General features: G+C 37.0%; 2 protein-coding genes across 3 annotated transcripts in view; one reads left to right on the top strand and one right to left on the bottom strand.

Moving 5' to 3' along the window:
- NUP62CL (nucleoporin 62 C-terminal like) overlaps positions 1–7,775 on the bottom strand; it is a 75,863-nt gene extending 68,088 nt beyond the window's left edge. The window contains exon 1 of the mRNA XM_057539072.1: positions 7,509–7,775. The gene's annotated coding sequence lies outside the window, so the exon portion shown is untranslated. The remainder of the gene's footprint in view (positions 1–7,508) is intronic.
- Positions 7,776–7,950: 175 nt separating this feature from the next.
- Positions 7,951–16,928, top strand: part of DNAAF6 (dynein axonemal assembly factor 6) — a 45,157-nt gene continuing 36,179 nt past the window's right edge. For both annotated transcript variants that reach the window (XM_007188433.2, XM_057538399.1), the window contains exons 1-2: positions 7,951–8,040; positions 13,813–13,950. In XM_007188433.2, the coding sequence (XP_007188495.1) occupies positions 13,816–13,950 (135 nt within the window). In that variant the 5' untranslated portion in view covers positions 7,951–8,040; positions 13,813–13,815. The remainder of the gene's footprint in view (positions 8,041–13,812; positions 13,951–16,928) is intronic.

Here is a 16,928-nt window from a genome sequence, read left to right on the forward strand (position 1 = left end):
CAAGACTATGTTGTTAGGGGCATAGATTCATGGTCGATACTCTCTTGGTAGATCTCCTTTCTATCATCAGTGTGAAATATCTGTTTATTACTAAATTGCCTTAGATCACATTTTGTCTGACATTAATGTTGCTTCACCATTTTTCTTTTGGTTGCTATATGCCTAGTGTATCTTTTTCCTTCCCTTTGTTTTCAACCTTTCTGAGTCATTTTTAGCGTGGTTTTTATGAATAGCAAAGCTGAAAATTTTAAAATAGAGTCTAAGAATCTCTTAATGAGTGAGTTTAACTTATTTACATTTATTATGACTACTGACACAACTGGACTCATATTTCTCCCATCTTATTTTGTCTTTTTTATTTGCCATGTTGTATTATCTTTTATCTTTTTCTGCGTAATTGGACTGATGGAATTTTCTGTATTCCATCATTTTTCCCATACTTGGAAGTTACATATGCTAATTATATTTATTTGTATGAGTTTCTCTTGAATTCTTTAACACGTTTAAATTTATGTTCTTCTAAGAAAGCCTGAAGTTAATCAGTATTCCATATCCTTTTTAACAAATAAGACCTTAGCACACTTCAGTTTCTCTCTGCATATCACTAATTTAATAAAAAATGGAAAACAAGTCTGTACTCCCTCTATGTGGCTATGAGTAGGAATATCTGTCTCTGTCACTGTTGAGTTTCTCTAGCCAACTTCTATTCCTCTTCAGAGTGCTCTCTCCTTATCCACGCTGCCTTACTAGGAGCTTAAAGTTGACAAAACTACAGCTTTTTATGTTGAGCCCAGCTCACAGTTCCATCCTGGATGTCTTAATGCAAGCACACATGTTCAAAGAAAGAAGTACTAGATGGTGAAGGACTTCTGCAGAAAATTCACTAGGCCTAAAGAAATCATCGAAAAAGGCTCCTGGAAATGGGCAGATGATCCCTGCTTGGTAGTCCAATCTAAATGAGGCAATTCAATCAGTGCTGTCACCTATCGGGCTGTGCTAGTCACTTAAATGCATTAGAATCTGTTTCCTCACCTCTAAAATTCTGGCAGTTTCACTGAGTAACCAAAATGTTTTCTTAAAAATAAGTTTACAAAGGGCCCTCCACGTATATTATCTTGTCTAATTTAATTTAATGTAAAGTGCTATATGAAAGCTTTCTAAAATATAGTGCTGGGTTTCTCCTCACTGTCAGTGAAGGATCAGTCAATCAGGGATATTTATGGAGCACTCTCTAAGCTGGCCCAGAGAGTGAACATAAATTGCATTTCAAATTACAATTCAAAAAAAATTACTACACAACTATCTCATTTATCAGCATGCAAATTATCTTCTTTTTGTACTACCTATCATCATTTATAGGTCCTAGGAGTGTTCTGGTTAGTAAGAAATCTGACTGAGGATCAATAAATGATGGTAGGTCATTTCAGGACATACCATTTTACCACTTAAGTTCTTGAATCTCTTATATAAAAGGGAAATGATAAAAGCACTTATCGAATCTGAAATTCCTCATCTTTTAATTACCTACAACAAACCATAAAGGTATTTTGATCTCCATTCTATAGTTGAAGAAACTGAGGCTCTAAGATACTAAATTACTTTCCCAAGGTCAAACAAATAGTAAGTGAAGGAACTGAACACAATACTTTCACTGTAACATTAGCTTAAGCAACAGATATTAGGAAGATAAAACTGCATCTCAAAGAGCAGAAACAAAATAAGTTCAAGCCTGGGTACCTATTATAAGTCATTTCAGCATAAATGTTTAGGGGCTTCTGTCTCACAAAGTATAAATGATTTGGGGGGAAATCACTCATGCCATTATTCCCCCACATTACTTTGAGAAATAACTGTCAAGAAGTGACTAGCATAGAAGTTCAGCCATGTAATGGATTAAAAAGTTTTTCTGCCTTCTTGGAAGCAAATCCTCTTTGGAGACAATGTTCCCCCTAAAATGCCTAGTTACTAGATAACCATTCATGAATTCCACGTGAATGGTGAATTCCACGAATTCAGTTCACCTTCTCAAGAACATCATGACTAAACAACCTGGCCTGAAAATTTATGCAATGTGATTAGTCATGGTATAAAACCATTCCAATAAATAGTAACTTCTGATGATACATATGGTTCCTTAACATATTAATTATCGAACTAAGGAGAGAGGAAGAGAAGCAAAGGAAAAGTACCAAATCACTGAAGAAACCCCTTTTCCACCAAGAAAGCGTTACAGAAATGGAACTAAAGAAGAAAGTAGAAAAACTGAAGTCTCAAAGTACAATAGGGTCCTTATTTGCACTGACAGTTATTGATGCCAACTCTGGAAGAAGAAACTGAGTTACCAATGTTTTATCCTAAATGTTTGAGTCCACAGAGAGAAATGGATAGGGAGAGGTGAAATTAGCACAGCCATTTTCAAGGAAATAGGAAGGGATCAAACTTCTAATGGTAATCATTTTATTTTATGCCAAAATAAAATATAGAGCTATGGAAAATGGTGCATTAGTTTTCAGTTCATATTAAACATCTTAAGCAATATAACCCACTGATTATCTTTCACATTAAGTGCTTTTCTCCCCCTTTGTACTCATACTTGTCAAGGCCATAATGTCAGAATCTTATCTTAAAGGCTAGAAAGGTTTTTTCAAATCCCAAAATTAAGACCAACTTTCCGAATATTACAAGTCTGACACTGCAGAGAAGACTGTAAATTTCCATGAAACAAGTCTTATTTTAGTGAATGCCTTTAGCAGTTACAACATTGGAAAAGAAAAGACCAGGGATGAGACCACAGGGGAGGGTGGGCAGAAGGACTCAAGAGAGGGGAAATCTTGGAGGAGCTGAGAAGGATACAAGGCAGGGGAGGGGACTCAAGAGAGGACGGGAGTGGAGGGCAGAGAAACCCAAAGAGAAGGCTTGGCTAAATGGAAAGGAGGCAGAGGGACCCAAAAGGGCAGCGGTGAAAGAACAGGATTAGGAGAGGGGAGAGGAGAAAGAAGTGAGTACATCACTGGAGAGAACTAGTCTAAGAAATGAAAGAGGAATGGCATTCAAATACAAAGTACAGCCTCAACGCCTACTCCCTTTTAGAAGAATCCTCCCTCAAAACCTTGGAGAAAAAGAGCAAAAAAAAAAAAAAAAAATGAAAAACTGGAAACTTCTGAAGCATACTAGTATTCATTAAAATCTTATACAAGCATGAAGTAATAGTAGTCATTTAAAGATTTCAAAAAATATCATTTTACAAGGAAAAATAGATCTGGCTAATATAACTTAATTCAAGTTTATTTTTTTAAATAAATCTCACTTTTCTCAGGGTTTTACTCCACAAAGAAACTAGTCATCAAGTATATTTTTCAAAGTATGCCTTTGAAAAATAAGCATAATTCTTATGTTTGTAATTTTTTTGTGTGGTAAAATATAATGTAAAATTTACCATTTTAACCATTTTTTTTTCTTTTTTTTTTTTTTTTCATTTTAACCATTTTTAAGTGTACAATTCAGTGGCATTAAGTACATTCACAACATTGTTTAACCATCACCACTATCTATTCAATATTTTCGAAACTTCTTCATCACCACAAACAGAAACTCTGTACCCACTGAACAATAACTTCCCATTGCCCACTCCCCCAGTCCCTCTATTTTACTTTCTGGTAACCTCTATTTCACTTTCTGTGTCTATGAATTTGCCCATTTTAGGTACCGCTTTTAGTGGTATGATTTATATGAATATTTGTATACTTGAAACAACCTAAATGTCCAACAACAATAGTGGAATGGAGATATTTTTAAGTGGCATAGTTATATGAGGGCTACTTTACAGCAATAAAAGCAACTTTTTTTTCTTTTGTTAATTTAGGTTTTATTACTCCTAAATGACGTTCTGTTTTAAGCTTTATTCCTGGATTGTGCAATAAGTCTACCGGGAGAAACCTATGAAAACTGTACCTATTAAATGGCAAGATAGCGTTTTTGAATATTTCTGTGTTACTGAAATAATTGTGTAAAAAATAAAAATCACATTTTTGTATTTATGTGAGTTATATATATGTTATTTCATTTTTTAAATTTTTTAAATTAATTTTTTAATTGGGGTATAGTTGATTTACCATGTTGTGTTAATCTCTGCTGTACAGCAAAGTGAATCAGACATACATATACATATATTCACTCTCTTCCAGACTCCATTCCCATACAGGTCATTACAGAGCACTGAATAGAGCTCCCTGTGCTATACAGTAGGTTCTTATTAGTTATCCTTATATATAGTAGTGTGTATATGTCAATCCCAATCTCCCAGTTTATCCCCCCCAAAATAACTAACTTTATCTACATTTATCAGTGCAGACAAATCTCAAAAACAATGTTGACCCCCAAAAAGTTGCAGAAGAGTAAGTACAGTATACCATTTATGAAAATGTCAAAGGACACACAAAACAATATATTACAAACCATTTATGGCCATCTATGTTTGAGTGCACTTAAAAACACAGGAAAAATATTTAACAACTTCAGAAGAACAAATATCTCTGGGATTGGGAAGGAAATGAGATTGGGAAGGGGTACAAAGAGGTAGTGTTTTAGTTTTATGTTTGGTTTTAGTTCTTTAAAAAAACAATATCTAATGAAAATATGGCAAAAGGTTAACAATTGTTAAATCTTTGGTGGGTACATGGATGATGGTGTATAATAGTCTCTGTAATTTTCTGTCTGAAATATTTTATAATTTTAAAAAGAGGGGCTAGTTAATGTTTTAGAATGACAGAAAATAAGACAACCTGTGTGCTTTGAAAAGGGGGAATGTGCTAATACAGACCAATTACAGCTTTTATTCTCCCAGTCAACTTAATTGCTTCCTTTATAAAAAATTTAAATTACAAATGAATACATACTCATATAATCTTTGGAAAAGATATTCAAAAAGAAAGCTAATCACCATGAGTGTTATTATGGCACTTGAATCTGCTTGAATATGCTAGGATTCATATATTTTTTAAAGTATATCCTTTTGAAAATGTCCATAGTTATTAGTTAAAAAAATACATTCAACCTAACTCATATTGTGGTTGATGACTGCTACTCCAGCACAGAGAAACCTAGAGGGGCAAATCCATACATCCAAGGGGGCAAAAATTCACAGCTCAGGTCGATTCCTGGCCTTCTTGTTAGGATTCCTCTTGAGTGCATGGAAGGTAAGTTATATAAATGATTTTAAATAGCCAAACTTTACAGTGTTATTGATAACATGGAATAATCGGAAATAAATCTTCTGTTGCTTGTTTATTTAGGCTGAGTACATTATGGCCATCTCAGTTTATGCAATATTAAGCTGCTATTAATAATGAAAAACATAAGGACTATCAAGAACATAGGAAAAATTCCCAGAACCATATTAAATAAAAGGAACAAAAAAATAAATTAATTAAAAAAAGGAACAAAACATTGTATAAACAGGAATTAAGATTTGGAAACAATAGAAAAGAAACAGAAATATCAGTTATATTTTGGTAGCAGAATTGAGGGAAATTTTTCATATTTAATTTCTTTTAATGCTGGTTTAATAAATTATTTAACTAGCGTTTTAAAACAGTTTATATATTATAAAAGAATTAACTAAGCTATATCCCGTTTTCACACCTATAACCCAGAGAAACTTTTAGTTGTGTTTTTTATCTTTTAGACCTCTCAAGTTTCATTAGTTTAAGATCAAACTAGCAGTCAAAAGCAAGAAATTCTGTTGCCTCTGCTTCTGGGATAAGCAAGCCAGGGAAGCTCTTTTCCTATTTCAACATCTGCCTCTAGATCTGACCTGCTATCAAGGCAGGATGGATGAGAATATTAAACTTAATCAAGTGATCTTTATCTCTGAGATCCACTCACTGACAACATGACCCTGGGCAAGTCACTGAACCTCTCTAACCTTTGTGTTCCTCAACCCCTAAGTTTCTGTATTTACGAAATTCTCTATGTAAGTCAAGTGCCTGAAGATTCATCTCAGACCGAGGACGGATCTCCAAACTTCCTACCTCCCCAACCCTGGAGAAAACAGCCCTTAGCACGGATTCCACCTTGCAGGGGCAAGCCAAACCTTGAAGAGGTAATTATATCCCTAAACATAAATAGCGTTTGTTTTCCAGAAGAAAACTATTATTTATTAAATATTTGTGCATCTGGCACTGTGCCCAGCACTTTATAGCACCTTCCCGGGCCCCACCACAGACCGACAGAACCAGTTCCTGGAGTAAGCCAGGGAAAGCTGTATTTGTAACAAACATCCTAAGAGATTCCTAAACACACACGTTTGAAAACGAAAGATCTAAGACCAGATCTTTTTCAAACCGTGAATGACAATTCATTAGTGGGTTGTGGTTCACATTTTAAAAAATATAATGGAAAGCATCAGAGTAAAAGCACATAATTAAGTACTGTTTCTGCGAAATACTTGTCAGTTATATATCACGTATAAGTACTGGGTCACAATACAAAATTTCTTACTGTGAGTCACAGCAAAAAGGTCCGAAAAGCACTAGCTAGGCATTACGGACTTAGGCTAATGCACAACGAGGCGGAATAGAAAGAAAAAAACAATCAAGAAGCAAGAGACAGCATAGCATACATAACTTAAGTTCCACAAGTATCAGAGAGAAATAACAAAATTTAAGACGCTTAAACTCTGATCACCTACAGTAATAAGGGGAATTACGCTATAGGTAATTTGGCTAAAAAGCCAAAACTTTAGCCAATAACTTAAATATTCTACCTCCATTTTGTTGTTGTTGTTTACTGTGGTAATAACAAGTAGAACAGAATGTTTACTTGTGGTAATAACAAGTAACAAATTACTCAAGCTTCACTATCCCCTTCACCGGATAGCAGAAAGAAGGAAAGCAATTTAGTTAATTCATAACCTAATTCCAGGTCCTGGATAACCAAAAGTAACCATCCATTAAAGCCATCCTACCTCTCCTTGCTTACGACACTCAAATACTATATGAAGGGGCCCACTATCGAACACAGCTAATCAGTTTTGAATACTCCAAATATTTATTAAGCCATCTATTCTGCTTCCCTTTTGTTTAAAGCCAAACCACGGAATTCCTGAGAAACTAGGGTCACAACTGTACCTCTAGGCGAAGTGTAAACACTCCTATTGCCAAGCGGCGCAAAGGGGCGCCGCGCCAGCGTTTCTGCACTCCAAAGCGGGAAAAGCGGGGCACCGGGTCCGGCGACGTTCCCGTGAGTGGGAACGACGCGTAGCTCTGGCCGGTGCCTCGCTGGAGCCGCGTGGCAGCCGTATGGGTGCTCCCCCTGGGGCTCCAGATCCAGAAGGCTTGCCCACAGCAGAGGAAAAAAAGCGCGTTCCCACCCTACACACACATAGACACAAACGCTGAGCCGGGACGGAACCACGACACGTGTCTCTGTCACAGCGCGGAAAGGGGGCGTGGGGAGCGCGTGTGGAGCCGCCACAAAACCTCCTCAAACCCCCCGGCCACCGAGCCTACCTTTCCGTCCACGCTGTTCCAGATCCGCTGGACAACTAACGGTCTAGAATCCACGTGCAGGAAAAAAGTTACAATGAGGGAGCCGGTTGATTTCCTGAACAAACGAAAACCGGTGGCGGCGGTTATTTCGGTGGCGGCGGTTATTTCGGTGGCGGCGAAGTAAAACCGAAGGCAGACGAAACTGCGGAGCGGCCAGAGAGGCGGACCCGGAACTTCTGCGGCCGAAAAGAGCCAGCCTGCACAGTGGGCGTGTCTCCGCTGGAGCGATGCTGAGACCCAGGCTTAAAAGGGGTCGACCTAGTTAACTGGAAAGGGCAGCCATTGACCACAACTGACACGCGTTCGGATTGGTTGCTTCTCGTGCGGTTTCAAAGGACCCTCTTCTATGATTGGCCAGGAAAGTCAAGCGGGAACCCGGAGGTGGGGGGGTGGGGGTTTTCGGAAACAAAGTTGTTACCCAGGCAACAGAGGGACGCAGAGCTCTCCGCAGTGTATTTTTGGATCCTAGAGAGCCACCCAAAAACTGACCCAGGTGAGGAAATCCGAACTTTAGGAGGGGGAAAGAAGGGGTCCTCAGATGCCTTAGCTATCAGAGAACTCTAGATACTTACGGCTCTGAGAGATACCTCAACAAAGCCACAAGTTGCCGATAGAACAGACCCGTTCCCTAAATCCCCCTGCCCTAGACTCTCTAGAAGCAGGATTCAGCTTTAACAAAACTCAGTCTATCAGGATGTGAGTGAGATGGGGCAGTTTTACCAGACAAGGGATGGATGCGGGTGGAATGTCAGAAGGCCAAAATGAACATGCGAAGCCTTCCCGACGTTTTTCTCTAGACACTTACATACACGTACGGTTGTAACGCTAATTTGAGAGTGAAAACTATTATTTCCTTGTAGGTAGATCTGGGTGCTCCAAGTTGAAGTAGCCACTGTTATCTTCTGTTTTACATGTACAGGCATGATTTATCTTGGACCAGGTTGCCTTGGTTGGGATATATTTTTTAGGGGGTATAACGCTGTTCAGACTGAAAAAAACGGCCCGTACTACGTGGGCAATGCCCTGTGTGCGGGAATGTGCACGCTGTGGCCTGAGAGTTCCAACGGTAGTTGGTCAGATCCGCTGAGGAGTGAGAAGCAGTCAGACCGCACTTGGGGGGCTGGAGCGTGGTGTGCAAAAGCCTACTTGTCCCTACCAAACCTGCTACTCACCAAGGGCTGATTGGGAGAGTGTTATATGTCGTTGGACTGTACCCGTCAAAAGGTAAGGGACTGTGACAAAAAATAAAATCTGAGTGAAGGGAGAGTACAGAGTTCGAGCAGAGAGGTAGGGGTCGCTTCTCCTAAGAGCTTCTTGTTGTGACAGGGATTCAGAACAGACACTATTTCCTGAAGAAATGAAGAAAACAGGCCTGTTGACTTGGGGAGAAAATTTCAAAGCTCTGAAGGAAAATGAGCTGTCTCAACTCCTTTTTAGATAGAGGTGGAGTATGGGAATGAGACAGAAACAAAAAAATTGTTGGCAAGTGTATTAAGTTTGGCTAAAACAAAGAATAATGGATAGAGGAAATATTAAATCAAGAGGCTCATTTCTTGACATTTAGGTTTATGATATATTCCAGGTACTTTCAAAAATCATCTTCCATTAAATATATTTTAAATTTGTAACGAAAACTCTTGTTAAGTCCCCATAGTTACTTATGACTAGGTACATTTGATAGCAGTGAAAGTTAGAGACCTAAAAAAGGAAATTATTCTTGGTATTGTAAAAACAAGTCAAAATGAATTCGTTTTAATAGGCAGGGGATCATTGATGTGTATAGTTGTCAAAAAATGTAAGAAAAAACCAATCAGTATATTATAATTTAACTCAGACATAGGCATAGATGATGTTTACTTTTGTGTTTTCAGAAGAATTTTAATACAGGAATTGTTAAATAGGTACTATATAAATAAAGTTGCAGAAGAAATGCCAATTTTATTTAAGAGAGTAAATGAATTTTTAATACTTTGAAATCATTCAGCTATAAACAGTCAGTAACTCTACATAGGGATATGTGTTTACCTATTAACCAAGTTCCCAAATGATGCTATTTGGTGATTCTTTATTACCCTGATTTTATTTGCTATATAAACTTGAATTAATAAAATGTCATTTCTTGTTGAATAGTGTGTAATTCAGAATTTTCACTAATTTAACCTAGACTTCTCTCCAATTAGTTCAGGTCGAAGAGCCATTCCTGCTGAGACCCCAGCCCTCTCAACTAGAGTCTGACTTAATCTCGGGTTATTGATATTATTGTTTCGGTGCCGTGAGTCTGGAGTCATCCTGGTTGAGCTTGTTTAGTCCCTAAATGGCTCCAATGTTTTGGTAAAGAGCTGGTTCTGAAGCATCTGTCTCTTTAGCTCATTGTGGCTAGTACCGAAAGAGATCCCCCAGTCAACTATGAAGGCCCTAAGGATCCAAGTTGATGTGGGAAAAATTAAAAGCACTGTCTAGAAAACTCTGCCACTGGAATTGGCCTAGCCAAAAGAGAGTGAGAGAAAAAAAAAGTGTCTAGAAAATTTACTTTCTAAATAACCAAATCTCAAATAAAAGATTTAGCAATATATTTTTAAAATGAAGTTCCTGCTTAAATTTGCCTTAAATTTATTCTTGGCCTATTTAAGTGGCAATGACAGATTCAAATACATTCCAAAGTACAAAGGCAGGAGATTATAGGGTATGTTTAATTAGCAGTTCAGTTTTTAACAGAATGCAGATTACAGGTAGGAGAATAATAGGAGGGAAGGGCAGAAAATTAGGTTGGGGTTAAATCCTGAAGGACCTTGATTGTCAGGCTCAAGATGAACTTTATATCAAATTTACAAATAAAAGATAGTCCTACAAATAAATAACACTGCATAGTTCATAAAAAGGCATCTTGCTTTAATTTTTCCGATGTTATCTATTTGTCAAATGAACTTTAATATGTTTTTAATAGTTTAACAAATTATTCTTAATTTGTTAGACTTCTAAAAAAGCTAGTAGAATCTTCATTTCCGTTGAATTTAGAATATAGTTTTCTAAAAATTCAGATCATTGTTTTTCTCTTTTGATAAATGAGTTCTTTGATTACTTACAAAGTATTGCTGATTCTTTTGTTTGTCAAAATACAATATCAGCAAACTTGTCGTGATTTATTATTTTGTGTTTATAGATGATTATTATCGTTGATATGGTAAAAATTATCTTTGCTGGAGTGCCAATTTTATTATGATATTTCTACTCCAGTTTAGCTAAGTATGAACCTATGCCATTGTATGCCAGCATAATTTGGAATTTAAAAAGTCTGATTCCTAATATACTTCAGATATAAACAGCATACTATAAACTATTGTGAATGATTTGTTTTACATCCCAAGGAGTGGTATTCCCTTCAAAGCAGTCACTTTGGGAGGCTATCCACTTATTCTAATGCTGTTGTTATTGCTCAAATTACTTTTGAAGCTACTCTTTTAGAATCGCCTTGAGGCTTGCAGCACATTCTTTTGAATATCCTCAAAGTATCAAATCTTCATATTTTGAAAGTAGATGTGATATCTAGATATATCTAGAAATCCCTTGGAGACAAATCTGATGTGTAATCAGACTGAGTGATACCATAGTGATACCTGTTTTCTTGGTGCTACATATGAAGGCAGTTCCAAAATACTTTGAGCAATCGATAGCATAATTTACATCAATGTATAACATTCCAAGGTGACTATTTTGAAATCAACATTTGTATGAATTTAGTCATACTTCATTCAGTATTCACCAACTGCTGACTACATGCCAGCTCCAGTTACTGAAGACGCTCAGCCTCTAGGTGTAGCTTCCCACTGCCCACACTGCCCTGCTTCTTACCAAATGAGGACCAGGCGAGAGCTACTTCCCAACTGATGGGGATTTAGAATTAATCTGCTTTTCCTAAATACAGTATCCAGTGTACTTACTGAACCACAGCCTTCCTTCATAACCTCCACTGGGACATTAGAAAGCCTCTGATGGAGTGCCTGTTTCCTTTTCTCTTTTCTAGCTGTGTTGTTGAGCCCTGCCTTATTCTGAACCTTCCTCTAGCTGCCAACTCCCCCATAATACTCAAGAACCCCATCCTGCCTCCTATACCCCCACCTATGGACCAGGATCCTACTTTACCTAAATAGGCCTCCCTGTAACCATGGCTATTCAACCTTTCTGCCGAAACACTGCTCACGTCCTGAGACTCTCGCTGCCATGTCACTGCCAAGCCCATGAGCACGCGTGAATAGCAGTTCTGATTGCTAACTCAGATGCTATATTTGGCACTTCTGAATACCCTCCTTCTGGGTTAGTTCTACTGGTTCCAGTTTCTTCCCCTCTCACCAGCCCACCATTAAGCTCTAGCAAGCCTCATCATCGTGTACCTGTGGGTGCTGGCACTATGTGCCAAATAATAATGATATTTTTATAAAGCTTTTCATATTTTAGCAAACTCTTTTACCTACGTTGCATAATACGGCCATCACAACAATATTGTAAGGTAGGTAATGCTGGAATAGTAAAACAATTTCGGCTATATTTGTTTTTTAAAAGTCTCATTGTACAATCTCAACTCAAAGTACCATTTATATCATTGCATCTGATATCTGGATCCATTTTTCCCTTTCACTGTCAAAGGTAGAAAATGTTTCAATAAACTTTTTGCTTTTAATGTTAAGTAAATATATAATGAACACATAATCAGCTAGGACTTTAAAAATATAAACAGAAGCCTCTTTGTTTAATTTAATGTGTCAATTATTCATTTCCATAGCAGACAACCAGACCATACTGTGAGAGAAGATTGTTTTAATCGGCTCTTATTTCACCTTTTGCAATTTAATGAGTTTTCAATGTAATGAGTTTTATCATTAAGTTATTCGACATCATTATTAGTTTAAAAGATGTAGCCCAGAGTCACAGAGCTAGGAAGTAAACGATAGATACAAATCTAAGCAACATGACTCCAGAGCCCTTACTCTTAACCACTATGATATACTTGCCTCTGTGCTAGATCTATAGGGCAATTTAACATTTGTTTCATACCCTTGACATCTCTGATAAGCATTCAGATCAGTTTTCCTTTTAAAAAGGAAAGTCAAAATAATGGTAAAATATAATAGTAAAACAAAAGATTTGTAAAACGCCATTTACATGCAGATTGATTTTGACAGGTGATTGTACCAGCACACTTTTGAGAATTCCTTTGTATTACTATTCTAGGCACAACACAAAAATTTTAGTGGATCATTTAATAAAAGCACTAAAGAAATGCTTCCTGTGAATTAATTTTATAAAATAATGTTCAAAAAATATCAGCAGAAGTGTAGAAAAGATTCCTATTATATTTATGCCCAAATCACTAACAATAGGCCTAATTCTACAGTCTTTATTCAGGTTATTCATTAAAGTTTGACACTCCCAAGATTTTTAAAGATCCTGAATTCCTACTCCAAATATAACGGTAGAGATTATTTAAAAGACTGATGTCTGGTTGGTAGGATTACAAGTAGTTGTGATTCTCTTATTTCTACTTTTAATGTATTATTTCCTAAAGTTTCCACAATAGACATATATAGTATCACTATTATAATCAGAAAAAAACAATTTATTTTGTGTGAACTTTCACTAAAGTTAATGAACCAACCCACTAGAGATCTCAAACAGCAATATAATGCAAGGCAACATCAAGGGTTGATTAAAATTTTAAATAAAGCAGAAGATACCGGCCTGCCTGAGGCAAAAGTGTGAAATGAGTAAAGTTCCTTGAGACATTCCCCCCAACAAACATCCTTTTCAGTTCACTGAATAGGAATATACAAGCTAGACAGCATATATTAGACAGATGAAAAGGTAGTCCACAAAAGTATGTTTCCAAATAATAATGTACATTCTACGTGACACTGACATACCCTTTCTCTTGGGGTAGAGTTTAAGGATGTGCATTTTTAACTAACTCCCCAATTGACTCTTAAACACACTAAAATCTGAGAACCACTATGTAGGTGCTCAAGAAATGCTTGTTAGATTGAGCACGAAGTTTTAATAAAGCAAGCTGAATACTTGCGTTTACTTGCTGCGCCAGGTCTGTGCGTCAGCAAAATACATATATTTGAAGGAGTTTACAAGGATTTTCAAGGAGGAATAAGAGATAATGGAGTGACCCAGGGAAAGACGGGAGATATGACAATTTAGAAAAATCTTCATGTCTTAAATAAAATAGAAGACTAAAATACCTCTTTCTGATTATCTTCTTCCTCAGAATATGGAATCTGAAAATGCAGAAGCTGAAAATATGGAATCCGAAAACATGGAAATTGAAACCATTTCCTCAGTTTCAGCTCTGCAGGCTCTCTCTAAGCTGCTTTATCCGGAAGAGGATGACTTTGAGTCCGGACAGGTGGTTATATACCTACAGATGAATTAGTTCTGATCACACTAAGTTGTGAAACTGTATTTGAACAACTTGTTCCAACCTTGCTGTGGGAGCAGGGCTCTGTCATCTAATACATTCACAGGAGGTTGCAGGACTGATTATGCATGAGAGTATAACCTCTAGTACATTTCTAGCAAACGTAATTATATTTTTTCTAAACTACCTGAACACTGAATAAGAAAAGAGTTCTGTAACTATGGTAGCAATAGCCACATTTCAAAATGTTTGTCATTTATATTTATGGCCAAAGAATGCTTGACAACCATTACAAAGAGTGGTAGCTAGGATTTTTAAGCCTAGACAATATTTCTATAAAACAAATAATTTTAATTAGACAGTATTAATTAGGGCCCCCAAACCCTTAATTTTTAAAAATTTGTCTACACATGAAAGCAGAACAGAAAATATTTTGAGCCAAATAAGGGGACAAACTAGCTTCAGCCTATTAAAATTGACTTCCGGCTACATGCTCAGATAGAGCTGTGGAATCTAATTAGTTGAATAGCATTTGGGGTCAGGACAGGGAACCTCAGGGAGGCTTGCAGCAGCAAGATGGGCTTCATTTTGGGTAGGAGAGTTGCATGAATTGACCTTTGCCCATTCCACAGTCACTGCCAGTAAGCTCAGAATACTCAAAATACTTCCATGTAACGCCCTGCTCTCCATTCTCCTCCTCCTTAGATATTAGCAAACCTTGGCTATCAGACTGCCTATGTGAAGGCAAACAAAATTTGCGGCAGAAGTTTCATACTATAGGTGCTTCCCTGGTGGCACAGTGGTTAAGAATCCGCCTGTCAATGCAGGGGACCGGGATTCGAGCCCTGGTCCTGGAAGATCCCATATGCCGCAGAGCAACTAAGCCTGCGTGCCACAACTACTGAGCCTGCACTCTAGAGCCTGTGCTCTGCAACAAGAGAAGCCTGCGCTCTAGAGCCTGTGGTCTGCAACAAGAGAAGCCACCGCAGTGAGTAGCCTGCGCACCACAACGAAGAGTAGCCCCCGCTCCCTGCAGCTAGAGAAAGCCCTCGCACAGCAATGAAGACCCAAGGCAGCCAAAAATAAATAAATAAAATAAATAAATTTATATAAAAAAGTCTCGTACTATGGCAGAATATATTAATTTGCTTTAAACTATTTTAATGTTCTTTGTTATCATGACCAGTTTACCGTGAATAAACCATCTCCCATGAACATACATATCAATTTTCTCCTCCCCAAATTCGTTTTTGCCATAGTGTGGAAAAACAAGTAGCATAATCTAAATAGGCAGCCAATCCAGTGTCAACCAGATTGACACTGGATGAGCTTCCACCCTCCAGGAAGAAGTTACGTGGAACAGGGCAGAATCAAATAAGACATGCAATGGAAATAAAATTTGTGGAGGAGGGGAACTGAGTCAGCTTGGAGCCAGGATTAGGAACCAAGAAGTTTTAGTCGGAGAATTCTTAGTAGAGGCCAAAGAAGGAAAGAAAAAGCAGGCCATTAGTAACAGCATTGAATATATACAACAAATAGGACACAGAAGAAAAAGTTAAGTGCAATATATCAATAAGTTTGGGAAGGCAAACTCGTTTTTGCTACCTTAGCTGAAATAGAATGATAAATCCTGGGAAAGGTAAAGTTATGCCATATAGAAAAAGTATAGAAAAGGTAAAGTTATGTCACATAGAAAAAAGTATGTCATATAGAGAAACAGCGATCTGGAATAAAGGGAAGTGGAACTTGTAACTAGAACAGATTCAGAGATAAGAATTTCCCCTGGTTACAAAGCCTGTTTCCTTTGGCATTTATGTATGGAGATGTTTATTTGCATCTAGAGGTGTTTCCAGGGGAAAGATGAGTGCTTATGAGAATAGAGAGACTAGAATCATTTTACCAAATTGTACAATATATAGAGGAAAATTACTATAATAATGTATGATTCTGTATATCTGGGCTATAAGCAATTTTGAGATAAGTGGTCATTCAGACACCACAGTACAGATATCATTAGAGGATATAGAATTGGGGTATCAGAACAGTGGGAGAAAAATTAATGTTTGTAATGAACTATTAAATTTTCCAGGAGAGAAACGGCTTTTCATTTTTTAACATGTATTAATCTTGGGAACTGTGGAACGATTACAAGAGCGAAGTATTTTTGAAAATACACTCACTGAAAACAGCATTTAGAACTGTTGCATACACATTGGTTTATTTACACTATCCCCACAAAGAATTGTTAAGAATATAGGAGATTGGGAAGAGAGTATGTTGTCTCACGAGGGGATCTTAAGACCTTGGGAAATAAGGTTTACCACTCTGCACAGACAACGTAACAAGGATGTTCTAACTCTCTTACATATTGCAAAGTGGCATGAATTGCAATGATAAATTGCTCAGATAATTGGATGTAGATTCATGGTAGAGGCTGAAATGATATTCTTATAGAAACAATTGCCAGATGGTTTTTAATGTTTTTATTACCCTGATCCATCTTTTCACTTGAAAATTTTATTTTTAATCATTTATTTTCATTAAGTTAATAAACTGAAACTCCTCCTCTGTTCTGATATACTGATCCAATCATCACTGTCCATGGAAAGCATACCAATTTTTGTCAGGAATGTTCAAGTTTTTATTTCTATGGATTTTAATTTGCTGTGGAAGGAAGCACTCAACAAAACAAGAGGCCCTCAGGTTCCAAAAAATGCTTTACCCTGATTGACTGTTAGTATTATTAATATTCTGGTGATTAATAACTTAAGAAAAGCACTGCAAGTTTATATGACTTTAGTGATTTAAAAGAAAAAAATGTACAGAATATTGTCTTGGGATTTTCACATAAAAATGCCTGTAACACCTTAACAGCAGACATAGCACTTTTTTTTTTTTTTTTTTTTTAATTTTATTTATTATTTATTTATTTATTTATTTTTGGCTGTGCTGGGTCTTCGGTTCGT

The sequence above is a fragment of the Balaenoptera acutorostrata genome, chromosome X (genome assembly GCF_949987535.1).
Source record: "Balaenoptera acutorostrata chromosome X, mBalAcu1.1, whole genome shotgun sequence".
Classification (NCBI taxonomy): Eukaryota; Metazoa; Chordata; class Mammalia; order Artiodactyla; family Balaenopteridae; genus Balaenoptera; species Balaenoptera acutorostrata.